This window comes from Alosa sapidissima, chromosome 2, assembly GCF_018492685.1.
Source record: "Alosa sapidissima isolate fAloSap1 chromosome 2, fAloSap1.pri, whole genome shotgun sequence".
NCBI lineage: Eukaryota > Metazoa > Chordata > Actinopteri > Clupeiformes > Clupeidae > Alosa > Alosa sapidissima.
The window spans coordinates 32,270,762-32,298,034 of NC_055958.1; the positions used below are offsets into that span (position 1 = coordinate 32,270,762).

The 27,273-nt window shown below is 44.9% G+C and overlaps 1 protein-coding gene across 2 annotated transcripts; it reads right to left on the bottom strand.

Annotated features, from left to right (window-relative positions):
- On the bottom strand, positions 1-27,073 carry LOC121688942 (ras-related protein ralB-B). 2 transcript variants are annotated; one of them, XM_042068860.1, is made up of 5 exons: positions 26,932-27,073; positions 6,428-6,605; positions 4,568-4,776; positions 3,182-3,359; positions 1-2,077 (listed from the first exon to the last, which is right to left on the bottom strand). In XM_042068860.1, the coding sequence occupies exons 2-5, from the start codon at positions 6,539-6,541 to the stop codon at positions 1,958-1,960; spliced, it is 621 nt and encodes a 206-aa protein (XP_041924794.1). In that variant the 5' UTR covers positions 6,542-6,605; positions 26,932-27,073; the 3' UTR covers positions 1-1,957. The 2 variants fall into 2 exon arrangements, with proteins under 2 accessions (XP_041924794.1, XP_041924801.1); XM_042068867.1 differs by lacking the exon at positions 26,932-27,073 and adding an exon at positions 26,469-26,618.
- Positions 27,074-27,273: the final 200 nt, after the last annotated feature.

Sequence of the window (27,273 nt, forward strand, 5' to 3'; positions counted from 1 at the left end):
TACAAAGAAAGAAAAGTGTTTATTTGGCAACATGTTTTTGACATCTTTTTCCTTTTAATAGCCAGTTAGGGGGAGAAAAAGGGACCGAGAGAGAAAAAAGAACATAAATTGTCATCAAGCTCACGTCAAGCAAACAGACTCAATCAGTTATAAAAACAAGTACAATGACAAGTGTTGCAACTCCACAAGGCAGGGCACACTAAACCTGACCACCTCAACATGGCTCCCAAACAAAAGCCAGACAACACATCCGTTAGATTGACGAAACCACAGTCCAACCATTTGTACAGACACATTCAGAAAATTTTTGCAACTGCAGTTGCAGTTGAATTTGCAGTTTTTGATGGCATGCACTCCCAAAAAAGTTCTCCCTAAAAAGAACCTGCTGTTCTTAATGGCACTCATCTTGGGAGTGGATGCCACCTTCATCACATCACGATGTTGGCAACATAGCACGCTTCCTACAAAAATATCTTGCAACAGACGGTCATCAGCAAGGCTATTTGATTTCACAGTTCAACAAAAGGGAGTGAAGAGTCTGATGGGCAATAGCGCTTTTTAAAAAGTGAGGCATATGATTCAGGCAAATTTAAAGGGAGAAAAAAAGTTCCTACAAAACTCAGTTTGAGCAATTCTTTCCAACCCACGATTCCCAGCTGTAGGTTGTTATCTTGTTTTGGCCACCAGGGGGAGCAACGTGACCAGTGCGGCCAAAAGTTCTCAGAAATCAGCATTCACAACTGAAGCACCTTAGAATAGAAGTGAACTCAGCGTCCATGAAAGGCCTCTGTGTTACGGTCATCCTTTAATAATAGAGGGGGGTGGGTGGGGGGGGCACGGCACCTTAGCTGCCCTGCCTCTGCCAAAAACTAAGCTTCCTGGAAACTCTCTCAGTAAGCAGCTAACTCTGAATGGGAAAGGGGCATGATCTGGAGGTCATTCATCAGACCACCTGATCTAATTCACAGCAGGATCATGGCTAGATTCCCGCCTGATTAGGGCAGCTTCAATACCAGATCGGGCTCAGGGTAAGAACTGCACCAGAACCAGAGTTGGATCAGCGGCAGATCAGGACAGGACTTGGACCAGAGTCAGCTGCTAAGCTAAAACTGACCCTGGGTTGATTACATATTTCTCCAACTGTAAGAAAGACAAATAAACAAAAACAAAGGCTGTTTGGTACAGAAAGGCGTTTCTCGTCTGATGTTTCCCATCTAAGAGACGGACAGACAGAGAGAGAGAGAAAGAGAGCGAGCATCGTCCAGCATCTATGTGGGCAAGAGGGCTCCTGGGCTGGACGAGCATTTGAATATACTCAACATCCTGTGCATCGTGACTGAGGAAGTGAGGTCATAAAAGCGATGACACTGACCTTTAGCGTTTCTGCGTTAGCATTAGCAGATTAGAGCCAGAGGAAGGGAAATAAAAGGCCGACCTGCTGATTTGCTGTTAGCCAGGCAAAGCGATCGAGAATTTTAGTGTTGATGACAAGACCCAGAAGACATTTTCTTTTGCATAAGTTAACTAATATATGGCATGTGTAATGGATTTGGTAAGACCATAAAGAAGAGGGAACATTTCACCAATATCTTTTTTTTTTTTTGTCGAGCAGGGTCATTTACAGGGGGGGGTCTGTTAGTGTTGGTCACCTCCATGTTACAGCGAAGGCCCTAAAGTGCCACAGTTTCTTTCACAAAGTCAACATACAGTGGTCACTGTCCTTATTTTTAAAAAGTAAGAAACTGGATTTGGATTTTTTTTTTTAAAATGAAAAACAAAAAAGCTGAGACCAGACATTGAGACCTACCTTAAGCATTATATATAAAAAAAAATCTAATTTTTCTTTTTTTGTTGTCATTTACAGATGAAACAGGCTCTGTGGTTGAGCTTATTCCTCAGTGGTGTTTGAATTGGAGGGGGTTGCTGGGGGGGGCTCGTAAGGTCCATGGGGAGGCGTTTAGAGTAAACAGCACCTCTCCTTGAAGCTCTTCTTCTTTTTGTTCTTTCCCTTGCCGTTTTTGTCCTTGTTTTCCGACATCTTTTTGGATCTCACCTCCCTCATGAGGTCGAAAAACACCTTGGAGGGGAGAGAGAGAGAGAGAGAGACGAAAACAACAAGAACAGTTAAAAACAGATGTGTGGACTTTCTAAATGCTTGAATATTTCATTAGCATCTATGCTGGGTGGACGCCGGTGACACACGCAACTATGTGACATGATTCAGATAACATTCCACCAGAGACTCTAAAACAACAGCCGAAAGTAAGACTCAAACGGTCTAGAGAAGAAAGCCAACTGGCTTCAGACCATATCTGTGATTGCAGAAGTGTATCCAGAAAGAACACTAACTAAATGAACCAGAACACAAAACCTTTGGCCTTATGTGAACAGACAAGCTTAAAGCTTGTCCCCAGGGGCCTTGAGAACATGGCCTCCCTGCTTTGTGAAATATCCCCCAGTGACTACATTTCAATGCAAATGAAGAGTTCCGTCTGTGCACGACCTCACCGCCCCCTCGAGAGAGTAGAAGGAAGTCTTCCTCTTCCTGAGTGAGGCTGTGTGTGCTGTGTGTACAGCCCTCTGCCACAGAGTGTCAATCTAATGCCATGGCAATCATGGCCCTAACTGGACAAGGCATTTGCCACGCGGGGCTTCCAGCCATGTTCCGCGTCACAAGGACAGAGAAAAGAAAAGTGCAGGGTTTCTGCAGTTTTCAACAAAACAAAAGAATGCTGTTTTCAAAACGCCTTTTTCAAAAACGTCAAAATAGGCGATATAAGAAGTGGTAAATGAGTATTGATATTTAAGACCTACTATGCAATCTCTGGACGTATTTAAGACTTTTTAGGCCTAAAATTGAGAGTTCTTAAGACCCTGAGGAAACCGGTTTTCAGCCAGTTTTCAACCTGTGGTCCGTGGCCCACTTGTGGTCCGTGAGGACATTGCTGGTGGTCCCTGACCATGGATTCAGTCATGTAGTTGCAATGTGGGAATCAGTATTTTTATTCAATGGTGGTCCTGGTGTTACATAACTAGTCACCATGGTGGGCCCTGGTTCACAATCAGTTGAAAACCCCTGGTCTAAACTATCAACGTGAGCAGCGGCAAGGACAAGTGTGTTCTTCTCCCACCTGGTCTTTAATACTACACATAGAATGTCTTAAGCAAGCGGGGGCTGTACCTTGTCGACGTTGGCGCGCGTCTTGGCGGAAGTCTCCACGTACTGGACGTTCCACTCCTCTGCCTTCCCCCGCGCCTCGTCCACCATCACCTGCCGCCGGTCCTCCAGGTCCGACTTGTTGCCCACCAGCAGCAGAGGGATCTTATCCTCCTCCGCCTTCACCCGCAGGATCTGCTCCCTGTAGGACACACACACACACACACACACACACACGCACACATACACGAACGCATGCACAGACATGAACGCACGCACACACACACACACACACACACACACACAAACACACAAACATAATCAATACAAGCAATAAACACCAATGTGTAAGAATTTAAGTATACAAAACACACACATGAGTACTTATACAACATTTTAAAAGGCAAGTAAGTAGACAAACACACACAGACAATATCCACACAGTGATCATATAAGCATGTCTAGTCTACATACAATATCCACACAGCGATCATATAAGCATGTCTAGTCTACATACAATATCCACACAGTGATCATATAAGCATGTCTAGTCTACATACAATATCCACACAGTGATCATATAAGCATGTCTAGTCTACATACAGAAATGCATGGTTGAATGCAAGAACATGGGTACACACACACAGACACACACACACACACAGAACAAAGACAAAAGACCACACCCATGCAAGGAAACAAAAATACACATTGAAATGCATACAGATTGAAGATACCTCCAAAACACACACACACACACACAGATGCACACTCACACAGACACACACTCAAAACAATCTATACCCATTATCAAAACAATTAATACCCCTACCACAACAAACATGCCCAGCTGGAGATTTCACAGCGGGTCACATTATCTGGTCAATATTATTCCAGTTTGGAACGCATGGAATTCCAGCTTCCACTCCCCCTGTCTAGATTTCCCCTGGGTCTGTTTGGCTTTCCCAAAAATGTCACCTACACAGCAGTGCAGAGCCTTCAGCAGTGGTTTATAGACAAACCTCGAAGTTAGAGGTAAACCCCCTCAGAGCACTAAGAGCCAGACAAAGCCAAAGGGCACTTGTTTTATTGTTGTTGTTTACCACTTACTACAAGTGAACCTACAGTAACTGGAATTGTGTGTGTGTGTGTGTCTGTGTCCACAGTAGTGTTCATGTGCATCACATGTGGTGCTGCTTTTCTCAGGGCTGAATGCACACTGAGCCTTATCTCTGTGAGAGCATGCATGTGGGATAGTGGGAGCTGTGATGTGCATTTACTGCCCAAGTCTCATTTTATGCCACACCATGCTGCGCAAAACAAGAGAGAATACCTATGTCTACTGAGTGTGAGTGTGTGTGTGTGTGTGTGTGTGTGTGTGTGTGTGTGCGCGCGCCCCGCTCCACTGACCTGAACTCTGCGGTAGCAGTGAAGGACTCGTGCTCGGTGATGGAGAAGACTAGCAGGAACCCCTCTCCGCTGCGGAAGTAGTTGTCCCTGATGGCGGCGTAGTCCTCCTGGCCCGCCGTGTCCAGGATGTCGATCTGGACCTCCTCCCCGTCCAGCACCACCTTCTTCCTGTAGCTGTCTGCCTTAGTGGGCTCATAGTCCTCTACAAACTACACACACAGAAAGAGAGACATATTCACTTATTCACATTATTTCTTATTAGATCTTATTTAGGAATTACTACCACATTAGTCAACACTAGTGCTAGTGCAGAGATTTTAGTTAGGAATTACTATCGCATTAGTCAATACTAGTACTAGTGCAGAGATCTTAGCTAATAGGAACTACTACTGCATTAGTCAATCCTAGTACTAGTGCAAAGATCTTAGCTAATATGAATTACTACCGCATTAGTCAATACTAGTACTGGAGGATGCAGACATTATACTAACTAGTCAAAGTATGGAGGAGAGTGGTAGAAGAAGGAGGTAGAGGAGGGAAGAGGAGAGGAAGGAGGTAGAGGAGGGAAGAGAGGGAAGAGGAGAGGAGAGGAGGAAAGAGAGGGAAGAGGAGAGGAGTGAAGAGGAGAGGAGGGAGAAAGGGAATGCATGGAAAGTACATGTTAGGTGTGTCAGGTTGTTAGAAGTGTTTGTTAGAAGAATTAGTCTTTAAGAATTTCTTGAAGATAGAGAGGGACGCCCCTGCTCTGGTGGCACTTGGCAGGTTGTTCCACCATTGGCTTTTCTTGAAGGAGCGCAGTGGCCGTAGGGTAACATAAGCCTTTATGAGACCATTTAACTGGATGGAAGCAGACCCAGCATTCACTTTGTTAGCAAGCATTAGTGACTGATTGAATTTGAGAGAGAAAGAAAGAAAGAGAGAAAATGAGAGAAAGAGGTTGAGAAAGAGAAAGAGAGAGAGAGAGCGCAAGAGAGAGAGATGGGTCAGTAATGGTATCCAAGGCACATAGCCACAGTTCAGTTTCTCAATATACTACAAATATGCATTAAAACTGCCAAGAGAATCAACTCAGTCCATTTGGAAAAGTTACACTGCCCATTGAGAGCAGGGTGTTTACACTTTTCACTGCTTGACTGGACTACAAATATTTTTTCCACAATGAATTTCCAATGTCCTAAACCTCTACATAATTCATTAGAAAATAGCATATGCATAATGCATGTTTTGTTGTGTGTTAGTTTGTTTGTTTTGGAGTGCTCTTGGACCGCTGTGCTCTTGCTCCGTTCAACCAGAATAGGCATATTTAAGGGTTAGAGGAGCTCAGTGAGAAGCGAGAGAGAGAGAGAGAGAGAGAGAGAGAGAGAGAGAGAGAGAGAGAGAGAGAGAGAGAGAATGAAAAAAGAAACAGAGATAGTGAAAGAGAGGGCATCATTTCTCCCTCTACATTATGTATGGTTCTACTGCATCATGTATTCATAACGCTATGCTTCATATTTAGATGGATGACACTGTAAATGCCTCTCCATTATTTATATTATGTACTGCAAAACCTAATCCTGATATACTTGTTTTTCCATATCATATAGTCATCAGGCTTGATATTAAAAGCCTATACAATGGTTTAGCCGTGTGATATCTGCCTGAGTGTCTAATAATAGTGTACGCACAGAATACGCCTACACGGTGAAGCTAGGTGGTCACATGCCCACCCCGGCTTTAGTGAAGTTTAGTTACACCTTTGAATAGGGAAAAAGCCCACACAAAAATGTCAGTGTTAATGGGAATGTCCCTGTGAACGTGTACGGAACGTGTACGGAACGTGAACGGAACGTGAACGGAGGATGTTCAGGCGGAGCTCACCTCGTCGTACATGAACTGGAGGGTGAGGGCAGACTTGCCCACGCCGCCACTTCCCACCATGATGACCTTGTGCAGGGCCAGGGAACTCTGGTTCTTGCTTTTACTGGCTGCCATCTCGAGAGACTCCGCGTTCACCCTCAGAAAACCCCCACCAAACTCCTCCTGTGACTGTCACCACCTGACCAGGTCAACGAGAGGGAGAGAGAGAGGGGCAAAAGGTTAGTCCACAGAGGTCAACACAGAGGTCAACTTCGAACCAAATGTCTTCAGATGTCACCACCATGCCTGGGGTAGCAGTGTAATGACTTAACATTCGACGTTGGGCTTTTGTGAGTCTCCGAACGTATCCATGTGTGGTTTTATGAAGCAGCAGTTTATGAAAAATAAAAAAAGGTTTTCTCAAAAAGTCTGCCATGGTCTGCCAGGTTACCATGTCCAGTGGTAATTCAATGCAAAGCACTCAAAGACACAAACAGTCATACACTCTATAGTGTGTAATATTCCGTTAGTCCTGTGCAGTCATGACACAGGAAGGGTGACACCAAGAGCAAACTTCCCTCTTAAGTCAACACTGGTGCTTGAGGTGGATGTGTGCTTTCAGTTTTACACAGCACGCCAAAACAATGCTCATTGTGAGATGTGGGGCGCGGGAGTAGAGAAAAACTAAATACAACTGAATGAGGCCCAAACACATAGATGGATAGATATACTTTATTGATCCCTAGGGGAAATTCAAGAATTACATTAAAACACAGCCTGCTGCTGCAACACCACCAGGCATGTAAACACTGGGGTTGCACACGCACGCTAATGATTTACATTTGCACTCATTTAGCAGACGCTGTTATCCAAAGCGATTATAGACCCTTTCAACAATAAAAACAAAAACAATGCTTGAACGTTCTATTTGGTTCCCAATCTACTTCCTCTGCATTAAGATAACATATGGAATGTTAAAACGGAAGCCTTGTGGGGCCAACTATGATGCTGATAATGGAACTCTCTTAAAAGGGTCTTATAGGTCATTTTGTGCCTTGCTTCAAGGGCACAACGGTGGAAGCTGGGAACTTTCAGGCTCTTGCATGCTAGCCCAGCTCCTTAACCATAACACTACCAGCACCCCCTGACTATAAACTATAAACAGTGCACACTAAACAAAGCCCTGCCTTACGTCATTTCCTCAAAACAATAGAGAAAGCACTTTCCCCAACATTACAATTGGTTCCGGATTACTTGTTGTCGACAAGTTGTCGTCAGTACTGCACACTTAACACTTAATTAATTTACTGCGGGAAATCCCCAACCCTTCTAACACCTCTCCTGTGTATATCTGACATTAGAATTACACTGCACTGTATCTCACAGTGTACTGTACCTCTTACAGAAGCAGACACCACTGGGACACATAGCATTGTAACTGCTTCTCTAAATATGACCTCTACATGATTATTATAGCTAAATGGGACTTGGAATAGATAGACCATATATTATGTGTAGGAGTAAAAATATACGGTGAATATAATGATGATGCCCTCTGTCTTTGAGGCCTGCTCCCTAATGCTCTTCTTCCCTTGCCGTAATAATAATAATAATAATAATAATAATAATAATAACAATAATAATAAAATAAGTTACATAATAAGCCTTTCTTAAACCCAAGGTCCCTTTACATAGTGGAAAGTTAAATACAACAACAAACAAACAAAGAGAAAAAGTAAATAGCTAAAGTGACCCAGCTGGACTACACAAGAGAGTGTCCATCAGAAGCAGCGTTAATCCTGACCACACAGAGGCACAGACACCCATCAGAGGCACAGACACCCATCCTGACCACACAGAGGCACAGACACCCATCCTGTTGGCTGCTGAAAGGGAATTGACTTGAATAAATCAAGTCCCGTTCACCAGACCGGACTTCAAAAGGAGGGGAGAGCTCTCGCCAGGTCCTCTCCAGCACCAGAGATTTAGATAGATCCAGTCAGAGAGAGAGAGAGAGAGAGAGAGAGAGAGAGAGAGAGAGAGAGAGAAGCAGAACATCAACATCAACACTAATCAATTAGATGCAAAGTGAGTGGAGGGCCCAGCGGATGTTATTGATCGCTAATCGTCACGGGTGCCCAGAGAGAGAGAGAGAGAGAGAGAGAGAGACACATGAGAGCAAAGGAGCCTGGGAACTGGGTGAGAGTTGGGGAACATCACACACGTCAGTGTACACTCCAGACCACTAGGAGATCAACAACGATTGTCACACATTACATCTAACACTAAACTCACAGAATAAGAGGCTGATTGCATTGCCGTGTTAATATTACAGACTAATAAGTCTAGTAAGTCAAAAAATGGTTTTATTCATACAAATGAATATGCTTAGCAGTTTTGAGGACAACAAAGAGTGTGTTTGCTGATAGCCAAGGGAGATTCAGTTGAGGACTTTTTATTCTCTGAACCACTATTAATGATCATCAATAACACACACACACCAGTGATTGTTCTGGAAGGCCTGTAGTTAGTTACGTATGTTCTCTAGACAGAGCCTGGCAGTCGTCAAAAATCAAATAACAGTAAGGCCGTCACCGCTCCACTCAGCTGTGAAGTGACACAGAGAGAACACCGCTGTCCGGTGGTCAAGAGGGTGACACATTCCTGACTGCTCACTGTAGCTTTGTTTAAATTAGTCTGCATACCATACACCCCCACACACACACATACACACCAGTGTTTCCCATACATTGACTTATTTGTGGCGGCCCACCACAATATCAACTTTGACCACCACACAATGATTTTCCTGGTTGTACTAAATTGTGCTTAAATCTGGTTAGAATCATAACCACACTGCACTAATTTGTTAAAAACTGTTGCATTCAGGTTAATTTTGCAAACCTACCACCACAAATAGAATTCAATTCTGTGGGAAATACTGCACACATACTCTCTATCCAGTAGGACCATCACTAGGTACAGTACATGAAGATCGATGCCTGCACACCTAATATCTCACACACACACACACACACACAGTATTTGTATTGGTTGCTCCCAGTGTTTAAAAGGCACCTTAAGATCAGTATCAGAATACCAAATTGATCACATGATCACTTCACTACGTTGGATACACTACAAGAATCGACCCACTCGTCCTTTCTCTTTCCCTCTGCCTCATCCCATCTTTCAGCCTCCCTTCCTCTCCTCTTCCATCCCTCTCTCCTCTCTTCTCCTCTTCTATCCCTCTCCTCTCTTCTCCTCTTCCATCCCTCTCTCCTCTCTTCTCCTCTTCCATCCCTCTCTCCTCTCTTCTCCTCTCCTCTCTTCTCCTCTTCCATCCCTCTCTCCTCTCTTCTCCTCTCCTCTCTTCTACTCTTCCATCCCTCTCTCCTCTCTTCTCCTCTCCTCTCTCCTCCTCCTCCACCCCTCTCCTCTCTTCTCCCCTTTTCTCTCGCTACTCTAATTAGCCTAGTGACACACATCTTTGTCTACTTTCTTTGACACTCCCACCTTATTCACAACATGCAAACACACATGCAATGACCAGCTCAGTCGAACTCATTTGCACAACACACACACACACACACACACAAGACCCCCCCCCCCACACACACACACATCGCCACTTTTCCAATTAACTACCAACCAGCTCAGTAGAATTCACTCACACAAAGAGTGTCACTTCACACATGGCCCCGATCATGTCACCACCCCACCACACACGCTACACACACACATTGGAAAAGGAGAGGAAGCTGGAGTCTGTAGGACTCCACATCACTCCCTCCCCATCCGCACGCCCCTGCTGTTTAAGCAGCTCTGGGCCCCTCAGATCCATCCCTTTTCTCCCACTGTGTTGAAACCGTGTCCGTGGCAGTGGTAATGTTCCATGCTGTGCACATGCTTGAGCTTGAACACCCCGTGGTTGAGACAGTGGGCTTTGGCAGTGCCGAGTGTCCTGGCGTGCTCGTGGCCACGGTGGCCTTCCACTGCCGATTAAGCACCTCTGGGGAGAAGCTATTTGGTGTCGGAACAAACTAAGTGCGCGGGAGAGAGAGAGAGAGAGAGAGAGAGAGAGAGAGAGAGAGAGGCATACTCAAAGGGCTATACTCAAATTGTTCAACCTCACCTTAACTTACTTTGAATTTCCCCTGGGGATCAATAAAGTATCTATCTATCTAACTTCAGTGGAGATAAATTGGACCCCAATAATTTCAGAGGCATCTGTGTGAACAGTAGTCTGGGGAAGGTGTTTAGCAGCATCATCAACAAAAGAATAGTAGCCTTCCTTAAGGAGCATGATGTCCTCAGCAAAAGTCAAATTGGATTTCTTCCAAATTACCGCACTACGGACCACATTTACACCCTACACACCCTAATAACTAAACATGTAAACCAAACACAAAAAGGAAAAATATTTGCTTGTTTTGTTGATTTCAAAAAAGCATTTGATTCAATCTGGCATGAAGGACTATTTTATAAACTTTTACAAAGTGGTGTAGGGGGTACCAATTAGTTAAGAAAATGTACTCTGAAAACAGAAATGCTGTGAAAATTGGCGACAAAATTACAGAATACTTCACTTAAAAAAAGAGGGGTGAGGCAGGGCTGTAGCCTCAGTCTAACACTGTTCAATATTTACATCAATGAGTTAGCGGTGCAGTTGGAACAGTCTCCCACTGTACAGGAACTACAGCAGCACCTGGACCTGCTAGAGAAATACTGTCAGCACTGGGCCCTGACAGTAAATCTAAAAAAGACAAACATTATGATATTCCAAAAGAAGCCCAGATGTCAGGAACACAGATACCCTTTCAATCTAGGCAGCACCGCTCTAGATCACACGATGCAGTACACTTACCTCGGCTTGATCATAACTGCATCGGGGAGCTTTAGCATGGCAGTGAATGCTCTAAAAGAAAAGGCTCACAGAGCGCTATATGCAATAAAAAGAAACTTCTGGAACATAAACATACCAATTAAAGTTTGGTGCAAAATATTTGACTGTGTTATCCAGCCTATTGCGCTATATGGAAGTGAGGTATGGGGTCCACTCAGTGTGCACAGCTACACTAGATGGGACAAGCATCCTGTAGAATCCCTACATGCAGAATTCTGTCGATTAATTTTAAAAATCCAAAAGAAAACACCAACCAATGCATGTAGGGCAGAATTAGGCAGATTCCCATTGGCCATCAACATACAAAAGATAGCACTTAAATTCTGGATGCATCTCCAAACAAGTCCCAGAGACAACTGCATTTCATCACAGCAAAAACTCAAGATCTGAACCCCGACAAGAATCCTCCGAGTCAGCTTGTACTGAGACTAAGTAATCCCCCTCTAACAAATACTAATACATTCTCTCAGCCAAGCTCTGCTTTTAGACTAAATCTCAACCAGATTATCCAGAAATCTAAAGAAAAATATTTGGAACAAAAAAACAAAACAAACTAGAATGTTATCGACCATGTCCATAAAATCGAAATATGAAATATAGCTGCAAGCAGCAATGAGGGGGCCAAGCAGAATAGGCCGGAGTAGCCACGGCGACAAGATAGAACTCAGACACCCGCAATCAACACTTTCAACAAGTGTCACATCAAAACATAACTGACTTTGTTGGGCTGAAACAGGGCTGAGTATTGCTTCCGCCTCCGCCAGCCAGCCCCCTCCACCTAATCACCCCTGCCCGTCCCACCCTGTCCCACCCCGCCCTGCCGTTGCATGCACGCATTAGAATGAACTGGATGGAACATGTTGTCATCAGTTTCACATCAAAAAATAAAAGATTGATAAAACACATCAGCAACTATAGATCAAAATGCAATATTGCTAATTACAGCGGCCCTACAGGTCAAAGGTCACCAAATGTTTTGTGCGTCCTCCTAATGGGGTCATGAATCTATGTAGTAAGTTTGGTTATGATACATAGTAGGGTTGATGAGATATGAGCTTATTTCCTGTTTGGCGGCTTCGCCACCAATTTTGATTGGCTGTTACGGAAGACTACTTTTGTCAATTGTTCCAGAAAGCAATATATTGATAGTTTATGGTCTGAAGATGGTCTGTGCCAATTTTGGTGAAGATCAGATGAAATTTGTGACCTGTGAAAACTTTGATGTTTTTGATTAAATCCAAAATGGCGGCCGAATCAATTATGATGACATCACAAGTTGGCCTGGGTTGGCCTAAGGACCTCTAACAGTATTACCTGAAACCACTAGTGCATTTTAATTCTAAGCACAACAGCAGCTACAGGCCAAAAGGCATGTTTCTTAATTACAGCGCCCCCTCTTGAGCGTCCCCCTGATTGGGTCCTGAGTACATGTACTAAGTTTGGTTATGACAGATGAATGGGTTGCTGGAGCTTACTTCCTGTTTGGCGGCTTTGCCGCAAATTTTGATTGGCTGTTACGGGCGAACGGTAATACTTCCGAAGACGAAAAGTGATAACTTTTGTGAGGCTTGGTCTTTAGATGATCTGTGTAAAATTTGGTGGGAATCAGAGAAAGTATGTGACCCCCGATACATTTTAAGTGTTTTTGATGAAATCCAAAATGGCGGAAAATCCACCATGGCGGAAAATGACGTCATAGGGTGCGTTGAACTCGGCTTGGTCCAAGGATTCCAACGATACCTGACTTTTGAACCTACGGGTCAAAAGTTACGTGAGTGAACACACTTCCAACTTTGGCCTGTTGGTGGCGCTAGAGGGTTTGAGTTGCCGACATGAAACTTGGTGACATGAATCATGGGACTGTCCCTAATCAGTGTGCCAAATTTCACAACTTTTCACCAGATGGTTCTATGGGCTGCCATAGACTCCCATTGCGGAAGCGTAATAATAATAAGAAAAGGTAGAAACACAATGGGTGCCTTCGCAGCTTCGCTGCTTGGCCCCCAATTAGAAGAATATCTCTCTACTGTCAGAGATCTAAAGCAGAGACAGATCCTGACAAAATACAGACTCAGCGACCACAGCCTAGCCATAGAAAAAGGCAGACTAAGAAAGTCATGGTTGCCAAGAGAGCAAAGAGTCTGTGGTCACTGTACGACAGGTGAGGTTGAGACGGAGGTGCACTTTCTTCTTCAGTGGAAGAAATATGAACTTAGAGATACCTACTTCGATAAATTTACCAACCTAATCTGCCTATCTTACTTGGACAGCAAGGACAGACAGCAGACATACTGCTAATTATGTCACTGAATGCCATAGAGCGAGGGACAGTGATTAGACATGAAATACACATGAAATACCTACCATTTTCAGCACAAACACACACACGTTTATATGTATAAATGTCTTATCTATCGTATGTTCTGTATTGTATTGTTTGATGTCCTGCTTTGGCAATGCAAAGAAATATTTGTCATGCCAATAAAGCTACCTTGAATTGAAAGAGAAAGAGAAAGAGAAAGAGAAAGAGAGAGAGAGAGAGAGCACAGGAGAACAGACAGTTAGCGTTTAAATGGCACATGCATGCTGTGTGTCTTTTTAGAGACCATACATGGGAAACACAAGACCATTAGGATCAGGGAGGCTGCAGACTGCAGAATGTGTGTGTGTGTGTGTGTCCTGGTGCCACTAGCTGACTCATGGGAATACTGCCTTATCTGATCTGCCTCAACCCACTGGGCTGATTGACTGACTTCTCTGGCATATGGCCACCACAGATTCACAGAATCAGCCACCATAACAATAGATCACCACGACGACAGAGCTGTCAAAGAAAATACAAGGCTTTGACAAAGGGCAAGAAAACTATTTCTCAAACAAATTAGCTTGTTGAAACATTCAATTCCAGAGCGAATAAGACTTGGCACAAAGATGGCATAAATTCTTCCAGCATTTTTCAATGAACAGCCTACATTAGTGTTACTGGTGTAAAAAGGTAATTTCACTGGTAGCCTACATAGCCTACTTAATCCATTTGACCCACATTATCAGCACATTATGCTAACAACACTAAGCCCCCTGGCAGTTTTACAAACTCGTATCCCATTCATAGCCAGCCGGGTGCAGGAAAGGAGGGAAGACTTTTCTCTCCGCTTCCTCTCTGCCCAGGAAGTGAGGTCGTGGGGTCGTTGCCAGGCCTTCCTCTCATTGTTACTACCACCTTGAGTACCGTGAGGATTCCGGGTACGCCACAGCTGCTGCCTGGTGTAGAGAGCGAAGCCCTTTATGCGCTTGAATCTGCTGACCTCAGCAGCCTTTGGAGGCTGTGAACTAGCGCACTCACACGCACACTTAACCACAGTAGGTTCATTCACCACTACAGGTTGATACATAAACCCTGGCTAGGGTGGCTCGCCAACACAATTACATGCAAAGCGGTTAGCCGAGTTTTTCTAGGCAAGTATTCACAGGCCTGAGACATAGGCAGTTTAATAATATCAAGGAACCGATGTGTGTGACGTAAAGGGCTGTGTGTCCTGACTACTGAGGAGAACTGAACAGTGTACCTCAAGAGAGGCATTTATGTGTACTGCTATCGGCCTTTGTTATTGTCTCAATGAGCACAAAGGTAAATTAAGTCAATGAGTCAAGACATGGCAAGTTTGCTAAAAATATTCTGTATGTTAAGTGTGTGTGGGCGTGATGTATATGTGTATATGGGCATATGGTTGTGGTTGTGTGTGTGTGGCTGGGTGGGTGTGTGTGTGTGTGTGTGTGTGTGTGTGTGTGTGTGGGGCTGGGGGTATGTGTGTGTGTGTGTGTGTGTGTGTGTGTGTGTGTGTGTGTGTGTGTGGGGGGGTAGTGATGTGGGGGGATGGTAGTGATGTGGGGGTACGCTGTACTGAGGGTTAAATGGAGGGCATCCTGAGTTGAAATCACAGGACTGCTGGGGTGACCTACATTCAGCACTCAACTTCAGCTCCCAACGGCTTCAGGCTGCTGAAATATACATGACGCCACAGACCCCCTACAGGAGGGACCAGAGACGGGGGGGGTTTGGGCGGGGCAGAGAGAGAGAGAGAGAGAGAGAGAGAGAGAGAGAGAGAGAGAGAGAGAGAGAGAGAGAGAGAGAGAGAGAGAGAGCAGCAGCATGCAAACCACGTTTCTCTCATCAGGATTCTCTACTCACACAAATCTCCATTTATTAGTACACACACACCTCTCTGTCTCTGACACACAAACACACACACATGACATTGACTCAGATGTTCAACACGCACGCAGGCACGCAGGAGAGAGAGAGAGAGAAAAAGAAAGAGAGAGAGAGAGACGAAGACACATGTCCCAGCCTTGGCAAGCCCTCATCTGAATGTGTCAACAGGTGACCCAGAACACTGACCCGTCCACCCTCACACCCACTCCACAGGGGCCCAGAGATAACGAGGGGACGAGAGGGGGAGGAGGAGAGAGAGGGGGAGGAGGAGGAGGAGGAGAGAGAGGGGGAGGAGGAGGGGGCAGAGAGGAGGAGAGAGAGGGAAGGAGAGGGGCAGAGGAGAGGAAGAGAGAGACAGAAAGGGGGCAGAAGGAAATGGACAGAGAGGGAGAGAGGGAGGGAGGAGGAAGTGAAAGGGAGAGAAAGAGAGGGTCATATTATAGGGAGAAGGCCAGGGCAAACGAGAGGGAGGACTCCTTTATCAAAGCACCACTAAAACCCAGAAGCATTAAAAGCTCCACCTAGCAAGGTTAACACTTTAATAACACAAGGAGAGACAGGAGAGAAAGAGGAAAGGAAAAGAGAGGAGAGGGAAGAGGAGAAATGGAGAGAGGAGAAGAGAGGACAAGAGGAGTAGAGAGGTCCAATCAGCACACACGTCGGGTCAGTGATAAGCGCGGGACAAAAGACAGAGGGAGACGGGTAGGTGACTGAGCTACGCCAGGCCAGATTAGACTGAGCTCAGCACTCAGATATGGACACACACACACACACACACACACACACACACACACGTACACACACACACACACACACACACACACACACACACACACACACACTTGCGCACACACACTCGCGCACACACACACACGTCAGTCCGGAGGGGGAGAGAGTGCAGGCCTGCTGTGCCGATGCCAAAGGGTGAGGAATTCCAGCAAGGAGGGTCAACAATACATGATTTCAGTCAGTGGTAAACCCATGCTTCTCATGAACGGATAGAAACACGAGCAAAACAAAAAACAAAACACAACAAAAAACAAAACACTCTGGGACAATTTGGGAATACGTAGTTGAAAAGGAGAACTTTGATCTGTTTGCGGAAGAGACTGAATGAGATTCACCATGCCTTTACTTTCATACCCACTCCACAGACCAGGGTTCCCACTCTAAGTCAAATGTCAAATTCCATGACTTTTCCCTGACCTACTATGAACCTGAAACCTGAATTTCCATGGCCTACTATAGAATGAATCATACAATACATCGACCAAAGATTTCAGAGTAGCCGCATAGCGCTCAAGAATATGTGACTTTCTTTAGAGTGGGAGATGAGTAAATGGACATTGAATAAACAAAGTTGGGCTAACCATAACCACTCAAGCATGCAGTAGGCTAAAGCTAATTTACCAGATATACACTAATATTGTGTGGACATATATTTGCATTGATGCATTTTTAAACTGCTACAACAATATTCCCTGATATTTCATGACTTTGCCCCACAAATGATACAATTCCCTGATATTCCATGACTGGAATAGACTTTATCAAATGTCCATGATATTCCAGAAATTCCATGACCCTGGCAGACTGATGTAGAAACGGCTGCAAATTGAAAGCAAAGCGAGTGGAGTGGGGGTGGGTGGGTCTTTAAGATCTCCCTCCTTTGCGTGATCAGCATGGGGCCGAGCTTATCTTAATGAGCCGGGATCTCATGAACACCGCCGAGAGTCAGGGAGTATTAAAATGTTAAACCTCAGCTTTCCACACACACACACACACACACACACACACACAGTTTGTGCCTTTGCACTAGCTTTGATATGAACCACCACTGGAATGGAGAACAAGAAGAATTGTGTTCCTGAAAGGCAACTGTGCATTAGCATGAGTGGGTTCCGGTTTCATCAGCATGTCAGGATGCAGTCGCTGGGCTGGATTCCAGCAGGTCTGGAGCAAGGCTACGCGATCCTATCAGTGAGCCAGCTGGTTAGAGAGTGAGTGAGTGCACTGTGGGGTGAGTGAGTGAGCTGATAGTGAGAGAGTGTGAGCTTTTAGAGTGAGTGAGTGAGTGAGTGAGTGAGTGAGCGAGCATCAAGCTCAGGCTCACAGGAAGAAATCCCTGTGGCAGGAAAAGCAGATGACTTTCGCTCCGCACCCTCTGGCAAACAGGAGACTTCCTGCTGGAGCTGATGGGAAAAGCAGCACAGGGACTGGGACTGAGCGGGAAGGGGGGGGGGGGGGGGGGGGTAGAGGGTCTGAGCCGACACTCACAGATGGTAAAAACATCCCTTCTTCAACCCTCCCGTCTAAACAATACACGGACCAGGTCAATAGAGTCACTTGCTAGCATCTCCACCTGGGTTTGGGGTTCAGAGGTCACCACCAGGCGACAACACCCTCGACTCTCATGCAGACATGGGATGAGGGGACAGGAACAAGGATTTGGCATGTACACCGCATCCACTGACACTACCAGTACGTTCCGAAAGGCAGAAAGATCCTTCTTGGTGCACACCCGGGAAATGACATGCTGTGATTTCCCAGCAGGTCACTGCAGGTCGACCTGGGCGGTTCCCCCAGGTGAGTCAAAGAGGACATGCGGCAAACTGGGTCACACTAGCACATTATACTGTGTGTAGCCCAGCCCGGCACAGCTAGTGTACAGTAAGACTGCAGTTTCACACACACACACACACACACACACACACACACACACACACACTACAAGTTTTGGAGCTATGTGGTGCCATAATAGAAGTGGAAGCAAATATGGCTGTCCTCAAAAAAAGATGTTTTAGGCCTACTCCTCGCTGATGTATTGATACAGATTTCATCAGAATACAGCACAAAAACTTAACAAAAAAGAAAAAAAATCATTTTAGGTTGCAGTTAAGAAATCTCTTAGATTAGAAACAGAATTATTTAATACGTATACCTAAATGTTCCCTGGTCCTGAATTTTAAGTTGTGCATTCCTTAAAGGAGAATTCCGGCAATTTTTCACATAGATGTCCGTTTCTCAAGGTCACCGAGTACTGTCGGTAGCTGCCAGGCAGCTACAGTGCTACTCTCTGGGGGCATGAACATGAACAACAAACCGCTGGATTTCTCCTTTAAGGCTTTCTTCGCTGTTATACAGAGTTATGAAGAACAGCTGTTAGTGTGAACTCTGTTAACGACATGGTCAGTATTCAGAATTCAACATGCACTGTGATGTGTACTGTATCGTAGCTTCTGTGTCATGATGTATGGCCGTGTGAGATTTCAGGCCAATATGCAGCCCCCCTAACTGCACCAGGGTAACTTACTCCACACTGTTTCAAACATTTGTGTAAGAATGTTTTCATAGAACATTCTCCAGCCCCCAAGGCATATAGACAGCAGGAGAGCCCTCCTATGTGAGTGTACTGATGAGAATCTCCTGTGTGAGTGTACTGATGAGAACCTAACCCTCCCGTGGGCACAGGGGGTAGAACAACTTTCACTCGCCGATTAATTTGGCCAAGAAGAAGCGGGGGAGACGCGCACACGCACACACACACACACACACACACACACACACACACACACGCACGCGCACACACACACACGCACGCACACACACACATATACGCACACACACCTATGCACACACGCGCACACACTGATTCAATTGGATGCCTTTATAGTCTTTTCAATAAGAAGATACACCCCAGTATCAAAAGCAGACAGACTGAGTAATTAGCGGCTTCTGAATGAGCCTGCTCAGTGGAGCAGAGTGGAGCAATAGCGCCTGGGCAGGCCTCCCGAGGTTTAAGCATGGAGCCGCAAAATGTTCCTTTTATCTTTCTTTTTTAAATTCTTTTCATAGCAAAAGCTCAGGAGGGACTGGCCTTGCGGCACACAGACACACAGACTGAGGGGAAAAAGACACAGAGCCTAAACGACAGGAAATGGAGAAGAGGAGGTATTTCCTGTGTGGCGCTTCACTCTTGGATGACACCAACGGCATACTAAGCATCGCCACCTACCACAGCACAGAGAGAGCCATTGAGAGATGGAGGGAGTGTGGGGAGAGACGAATTAGGGGCTTACTGTGGGCCTGTGAGAGAGAGAGAGAAAGAAAGGAGAGAAGATATGTTGTGTGTGTGTGTGTGTGTGTGTGTGTGTGTGTGATACTAAATAGCCTTATGTCTGTGTGTCTCTTAATAAAAAGTGCCACGGGGTCTATATGGATACTGAAAATACATTTGTGTAAGAATGTTTTCGTTGAACATTCTCCAGCACCCAAGCAATATAAACAGCAGGAGAGCCCTCCTTCGGCCAAGAGGGAATGGGGGAGCCACGCACGCACGCACGCACGCACGCACGCACGCACACACGCTGACCAGGCGAAATGAAACGCACAGAAAAAAATAATATTGAGATGAGGTCTGCTGCTGCATGCTGTCGTCGTTACCTCTGGCTTTGGGCCATTATCAGTCCGAGCGCATTACCGTGTTAGTGTCACAAAATCTCTTCCAGTGTTCATGTGGATGTGATTACGGAGTCCCTGCACTCACAAAAACAAGCCTCGTCCTAGCATCACCATTTCCTTCTCTCTATCTTCCTCTTTGCATTATTTAAACAGTCTGATATCTGCTCAAAATGTGTGTTTGTCTTATACACCCATACTGGGCGAGCGAGAGAGAGAGAAAGAGGGAGCGTGCGAGAGAGAGAGAGAGAGAGAGAGAGAGAGAGAGAGAGAGAAAGAGGGAGCGTGCGAGAGAGAGAGAGAGAGAGAGAGAGAGAGAGAGAGAGAGAGAGAGAGAGAGAGAGAGAGAGAGAGAGACACAGCCATGAACATTTGCTTGCCTTGTCCATATCATTGCATTTACTGAACTGGCAGACAAAACAAATCTTCGCGTTTAGTACAATATTCTCCAGATTCCTCTTTCTCTCCAGTTCTGCCCAGTTTTGCTGTGGGCAGCACAGAGTCCAGAGTCAAATGACCATGTATAACAAAGCCAAGAGAAGCAGGGAAATATAAACCTTGAAGTTCAACTAAACACAGGAATCCCCAACCACAATGAGATCACTGATAGAGAACCGAGAATAACACAGAAGTCAGAATGCAAACCCAGAATGACTAAGGACACATTGGAACTGGGCCTAGTGCGAGCACACCCTGAAAAGTGTAAACAAAACAACAACACAAGACTTCCCAAACATTTGATCGCCATGGCAATCAACCTGGTAACCACAGTGACTCAAATCACTGGTCCCTCTCGATAAGAGACGAGAAGAGAGGACAAAAAAGAAGAGAAGAGAAGAGAAGAGAAGAGAAGAGAAGAGAAGAGAAGAGAAGAGACCAGGGTGGTAAATCAGGGGGTTGGGTCGAATGGGTCAGCAGGGTCATTTATAGTCTATAGTCTGTAAGTCTCTATGAGTGAGTGAGTGAGGTCCATTGGGGAGGAGGAGGAGGAGGGGGGGGGGGGGGGGGCTAAGTCGCCCTTCACACATCCTACACACAAGGGCCTCTTTAATACAGAGCAGACCCCCGCACTCCTATCTACAGGCCCTCTGCATGCGGTCACAGGCATACTTCAGCACACACACACACACACACACACACACACACTGTAAAGTGGGTCAACATAAGGCAGGAGAGAGAATGGAAACACACTGATATGGACACAGCATGCAAGCGTTCACAAGAGTCCTACCTCTCTCCACACAGATCACATCTAGCGTGTGCGTTCACAATGCCGTGTAAGTGTGGAAGCTGACCTTTTAATGTAGGCCTATTACCGGTATATGGGTAGGTGCTGTTCTCACAGCGACAATTATTTCCGAACAACTTTTGTAATATTGATCTTGCGTTAGCAAGCAGTTGCAAAAGGTTTGGCACCTAAAAAGCACCGTGTGCACTGCACTTGACCCACCATACACATCCAGCATATTCCACCATTACACCAAAAACAGGAAGTCACTTCAGCACGTCAGTGTTGACATTTAAGGGTACAGGCGGTAAGTGCTGACAAAAGTAATTCTCTGATTACAGTACACAAGGGCGCCCTGACGGCCTCTGAAAAACAATGATGACATACATCCATACGTCCGCCCTGCCTTGCCCAAGACTTCAGGATTAGTTGGGCTGGCGCACAGACTTGTGCTGCTTGCCTGTGGAACAATACAGTGGCTTAAGGAGGCGGTGACTCATGATTCTGTGCTGGGCGATGGTCATTTAGGACAATGCTAGAATAATGGCCTCACTCCAACGCTAGTGCATTCAGCAAATCAAATCCATTCTTGGAGAAGGTGATAACAGGTACAACACCTTCCCAGAATTCCTTAAAACTGACCCTCTCTGTATGATGTAAACAGCTGGATTGACTGAAGTGAACACTTAGGGCATGTGTTTGTTTTATCGTGATCCTCATGAGTTCCTCATGAAAAAACAAAACAAAAAGCATGCCATTACATTGCCAGGAGGAGCTTCAGTAACAACCCTTACCCTGTGAGTGTGTGTGTGTATGTGTGAGTGTGTGTGTGTGTGTGTATGTGTGTATGTGTGTGTATGTGTGTGTGTGCGTGTGTGTGTGTGTGTGTTTCAGTGTGCACAGGGTGAAAAACACTTCTCTTTTCTTTGACTTCTCTGTTTCTCTTGATCTGCTCTATAAAGAACTGTCACCCCAATCAGGTCGGTATAGTCTGCAAGATCTGTGACTTGAGAAACATATAGAAATATAGAATGTTAGGACATAAGCTTAGACATTTCCTGGGCCGGCAAGGAGTGCCACAATGCCTCAGAACTTCTCCCAGAGCACGCTGGGACATGCAGCCAACTCGTACAAGGCCGTTCTGAGGGAAGACATCTGCAGCATGTACGCAAGTCAAGACTGGGTAGAACAGAGGAAGAGAGGAAGAGGAAGAGAGAGAGAGAGAGTGAGTGAGAGAGAGAGAGAGAGAGCAGATGTTTTCGTCAAGAGCATTCATCCCTTTCCACCCTCTCAAAAACCCTCTGACAGTGTTTTGAGACACTTTGCCAAGAATAAAAAGAAGTAGGCATTTATTTTATTTACTTTTGTTCCGGAACTTTCCAAGTAGCATCCTTCCTCCTGAATTCATAACCTGTGCCTGTGTGTCTCTGTGTGTGTGTGTCCGTATGAGGGGAAGCAGAGACAGCTATAGTGGCTGCGACACCTGTGAGTTATGGAGAGGCATGTTCCACTCCCTTGAGAGGGCCCGACCAGTGAACCCCAGATTCCTCAGTGACGGCGGCGCTGGTCAAAGCTCAGGGGAATCCATCAGCAACGAGGGGGGGGGGGGCAGGCGGTCTCAAACACACGAGCCTTCCCAGGCCTCCCTTTCCCACAAAACTGGAACAAATTGACCGGATTGCTCTTCCGCCGACAAAAAAAAAAAGAAAGAAATAAGACGTACAGTCTGATGTTCAGAGTCAAATGCAGCGAGTTTGGGGAACTAAGCAACAACAGTGAGCCGAACTGACAGCTCTGAAATGCCTCCTCTCCGACTACATGGAGAAACGATTTATCTGTGTGAGACATTGTCGTGACAGGCCGCAGCTTTGCCACCGTGTAACGTCACGCCGAGTCTTGTTTTAACCTAGCGTATTACACTCAGCTGTGCAGTGCTTTTATGTGATCTAGGACAATCTCTCTCTCTCTCTCTCTCTCTCTCTCTCTCTCTCTCTCATAGGAATCTGTTGACACTGTGCCGTTTCAGCAACTCCCATCAGATAACGCTCCTTATAGTATGACAAGTGTGTCAAACAGGAAGAGGCAGGAGGGAGGAAGCTTGAGAGAACATTAAAACAACTCATCATACTGTAAAAGGTTTCTAGCGTTCCACATTCAGGTAAGCACCCATGGCGCAATGCTTAGTGTTCTCAAGGCTTCCATCTCCCTGAAAGGTATGTGTGCTTGGCATCTATTATAAAACATACTTTTCTCATAAATGCAGTTAGGTTTATGACTCCCACAAGCATCGCCCTGCCTTTCAATTGTTCACCAAAACATGTGAAAGCTTTTAGCGTCTGTACACAACTAACGTCACAAAGCACCTCACACCAGATGGCTCATTATGTGTGTTAGAGCTTTAACCTGCCTTCTATGTTGGACTCTGTCGTGCAGGCAGGTCAGGGCTTATCATATTAAGAACATGTGAATGAGGCCACTGACAGTATGACCGTGTTAGGTCTACTGCTGGCGTTATCTAGTTAGGCAGAAGTCAGCAACAATCTGATAGAAGAGCTGGTGAGAAGGAATGTTCAGAATGCCCAGGTTATTTATTTATTTGTTTATTTTTTAGTAAATTCTAAAATTCTACTAAGGCCTACTGGGCAGAAGCCCGATAGAATCTTAAGAGGAAAACATACAGCCAACAGCATTAGGCAGTCTGAGATTCCTCAGAAGTGACACAAAGGAGATTATTAAGACATCTATGATATGTGCAACATAGACCTACTTGAAGTAAACAGTTATCCGAGTCTTTACAGCTTGGCTAAATGGTCTACGTCGTCTACAATAAAAACAAAAACTACTTCACATAATTCTCAAAACATGAACCATCCCACCACTAATCAACAACAAGTCTGAAATATCATACTGTGAAACTAGGTGCTTGATATTTGGACAACATTTATAACTCAAGACACCATCAATATAGCTCACCACTGACTAAAGGTACTACAAAACCACACAAAACAATATAGGCTACTGCCCTCAACTCCTGCTGCTAAACTACTGTTTGAAATAACTAAGAACTCAATTTTCCACCAAACCCAATTTTCCACAGATCCGTTTCAAACCACATTTGAATGGTAGATGCAGCTAATCAGATTATGTATGGATATGCAAGAAATTTGAGACTGACGGTGTGAACCTGGCTTACAGTAGGTCATTCGCCCATTGTGCACAGTCTTATTAAAAGGAAAAACATTCAAATCATTCTGCTTGGATTGGGTCTGAAAGTCTGAAATGGTTTCCCAGATACTGTTACCTAGCATGACCTTCTCTTTCCCTAAGCGATAGAGTCAACAGCAACATTGGTGAACCTACTCACACAGCCAAGCCCCACGGTCAAGTTAGCTCCCTCCAGGGCATTCCATAGAACAATACTTATTACCCACCACAACGACCCAGAAAACAAATAGCAATTTTTGTCATGTTAATGAAATATTAACCTAGAAGTCCCACCAGAGAGTCTTTCTAACCACCGTATGTCTGGAATCCATTTAACTGACACTCCCTGATGGTATAACATCTGAATCATTTGTGTGATATTAGGCTACATGTTACATATTTCATGTTAATTTACATGTTATGTAATAGGCCTAGTTCAGGTTTTATTATTAACAGTCCTCATGGCTGTGCATAGTCCAACATATTTACATAGACCTCGCTGAATATTTAGGCATGTTTCTTACAAAGAAAACTGTGTCTTTTAAAAATGTTGTGTTATTAGACCAGGTTGACTGCAGAAACACAGATAAGCCTTGTTGTTAGGATAAACCACTTGGCAGCCAGCCCTACATTTTAAGGATAAACACAGACCTGTTGCACATGCTCAGTTGTGAACCATGGTGGCAAGCAATAACTACAAGGCAGCATTTGAAGGCCAGAGAAGGACAACCACCCGGTTTGTCCACCTGAAATCTACAGCAAGCAGTGTGGGACACATCACTGTCCTTCCGTACACTGTCCATACACTGCAGTTCACTTTGCACTGCCCTTAACATTTCAGAGCCATCGTCTACCTCTGCTATTGGAGCGTAGTCCATTTTAATACAGGGAAATGAGGGCTAAACATATGATTCTGCACATAACTGCACATCTGGCTCAGGAGTACTCTTCACAGGGGAAACAAAACTTTGCAACCAATGCCTGAAAGCCATCTTATATCATCCAGCCTTAACATGCTGTTTGGTCACTGAGCATTCGTTACAGTATCTCCTGACCGTACTTTCCACAGGCTGTGCTGAGTCGGTGGCTGCCCCTCCCATCTACCCAGTCCACTGATAAGGGGACTAACAGTAGTCCAGGCCTCTGTTCCACACCAGGCCATGTAAAGGAAACTCACAAGGGAAGCAGGTTACACCCTGACAAGGACATGGACTTGAGGAACCTACAGCAGTGGGGAGAAACAGCTAGACTACCAGGAGTTACAGTAGCAGTACTCACACTAATAACAAGTTTTGTGCCACTTTTCCAGGATCAGCACAATGAAAGAGTAAAAACTAAGGATGCAAATAATGTTACATCGGAGTAAGCTACTATAAAGTAGGCTACAACAGGACCCAAGAGCTACACAGTACACAGATCTGACTTATCATATAGGCTACACTGAACAATTTAGCCAGGAAACAATAACGCTCATCTATCGGTTCCATAGTTTCATTTTCCGTCTTCTACAACGCAACTAATAAACGGACTATTCCCATTCGTGTAACGTTATGGAAAAACAAAGCAGCTGAAATAAGCTGACCATGTCGATGTTGTGTCAGATTATAGAGGTTGGCAAAATCCAGTGGGTGATGTATAGCCAAGTCCAAAAGTGCAGCCTAATTTATGAAAACACAAAGCGCACAGTAACACTTCACAACCTGAACTGATCGGTCAGACTGATAACAGCGAAAGATCCTGAATAAATGATGGCCTTTATTACGGGAAAGCAGGCCTACACGCTGCCCGGAGATGGGAAAGTCCAGCGGACAGTATTCACTTTCGTCTCGTGATGCTTGATCAGAATGGAGATCCCCCCACCCGCCATAGCCTACTAAAAAAATACTCGATCATCAAGAATATAGGTAGGTATAGAGGTCGCAATAGACATTATGCTACTTTGCCACAATTATAGGCATATATATATATATAATCCTAATAAAAGACTTCAGGATCAAATATGCACAAACTCCTGCAAGTTATAACACGAGACCTTGGGTAGGCTAGTCCCTACCTGCTCAGGCGACTTCGATTGTTCTTCCTGAGATGTAGGCAGGGGACTACATTAACAATGCTTCTAACAATAAACTGTCAGTCTGCTTCAGAACGTTAATCTTAGTCGACAATTGCAATGAAAGCTACTAATTTTGCACAATAATCTTGAACGTTACAGACGCTACATGAGAGAAACCACCTCTTTTATGCCACATCCCTGTTAGCGCCCGCCTCTCCGACACGTTCAGCACTCCATTGGGTCAAAATAGCTAGTACAGAGATGTCTCTGTAAAATTCTAAAACACAATGGGCTTTTGAAATGTCATTCAAGTGACGCTGTCTATAATCAACGAAATATGTCTCCGAACAATTAACTGTCAGTAGGCTAGCCTATCCTCAATTTCCCATTATACTTTGCAAGGACAACGAGGACTCTGAAACACGTTGCAGAGATTATAAATTACATTTTTGTTGAGCCTTACCAAAACAAGCACTTGACGTCTCCCCTTTCTTTGATGCTATCTTGCCGAGAGCATTAATGGTGTGTTCCAAGTCATAGAGCTGAGAGTTTCACTACCACCAACCTCTGCTCTAAACCCCACCCTCCCGGACGTACAAGAATGAAGAAATTGAACAGGATGTGATGTCATGTAGTCAGGAGCCTTTTTTGCTTGAGTTCTCACAATCAAAAAAATGTGTCAGGATAGGAATAGACCTAGCTGTAGCAGACACTGAAAATTCTATTTTTTTAACTAAATGGAAAAAACGTATGTAGGCCTAGGCCTATACAGTATAACAAACAATGTTATTAATTCATGCCTAGT

Excerpts from the sequence above, each read along its gene's own strand:
- LOC121688942 (XM_042068860.1), bottom strand. The coding sequence starts at position 6,541 with ATGGCAGCCAGTAAAAGCAAGAACCAGAGTTCCCTGGCCCTGCACAAG. Across the intron at positions 3,360-4,567 it reads ACTGCTACCGCAGAGTTCAG|GGAGCAGATCCTGCGGGTGA; the intron begins GTCAGTGGAGCG and ends TGTGTCCTACAG. Across the intron at positions 2,078-3,181 it reads CGCGCGCCAACGTCGACAAG|GTGTTTTTCGACCTCATGAG; the intron begins GTACAGCCCCCG and ends CTCCCCTCCAAG.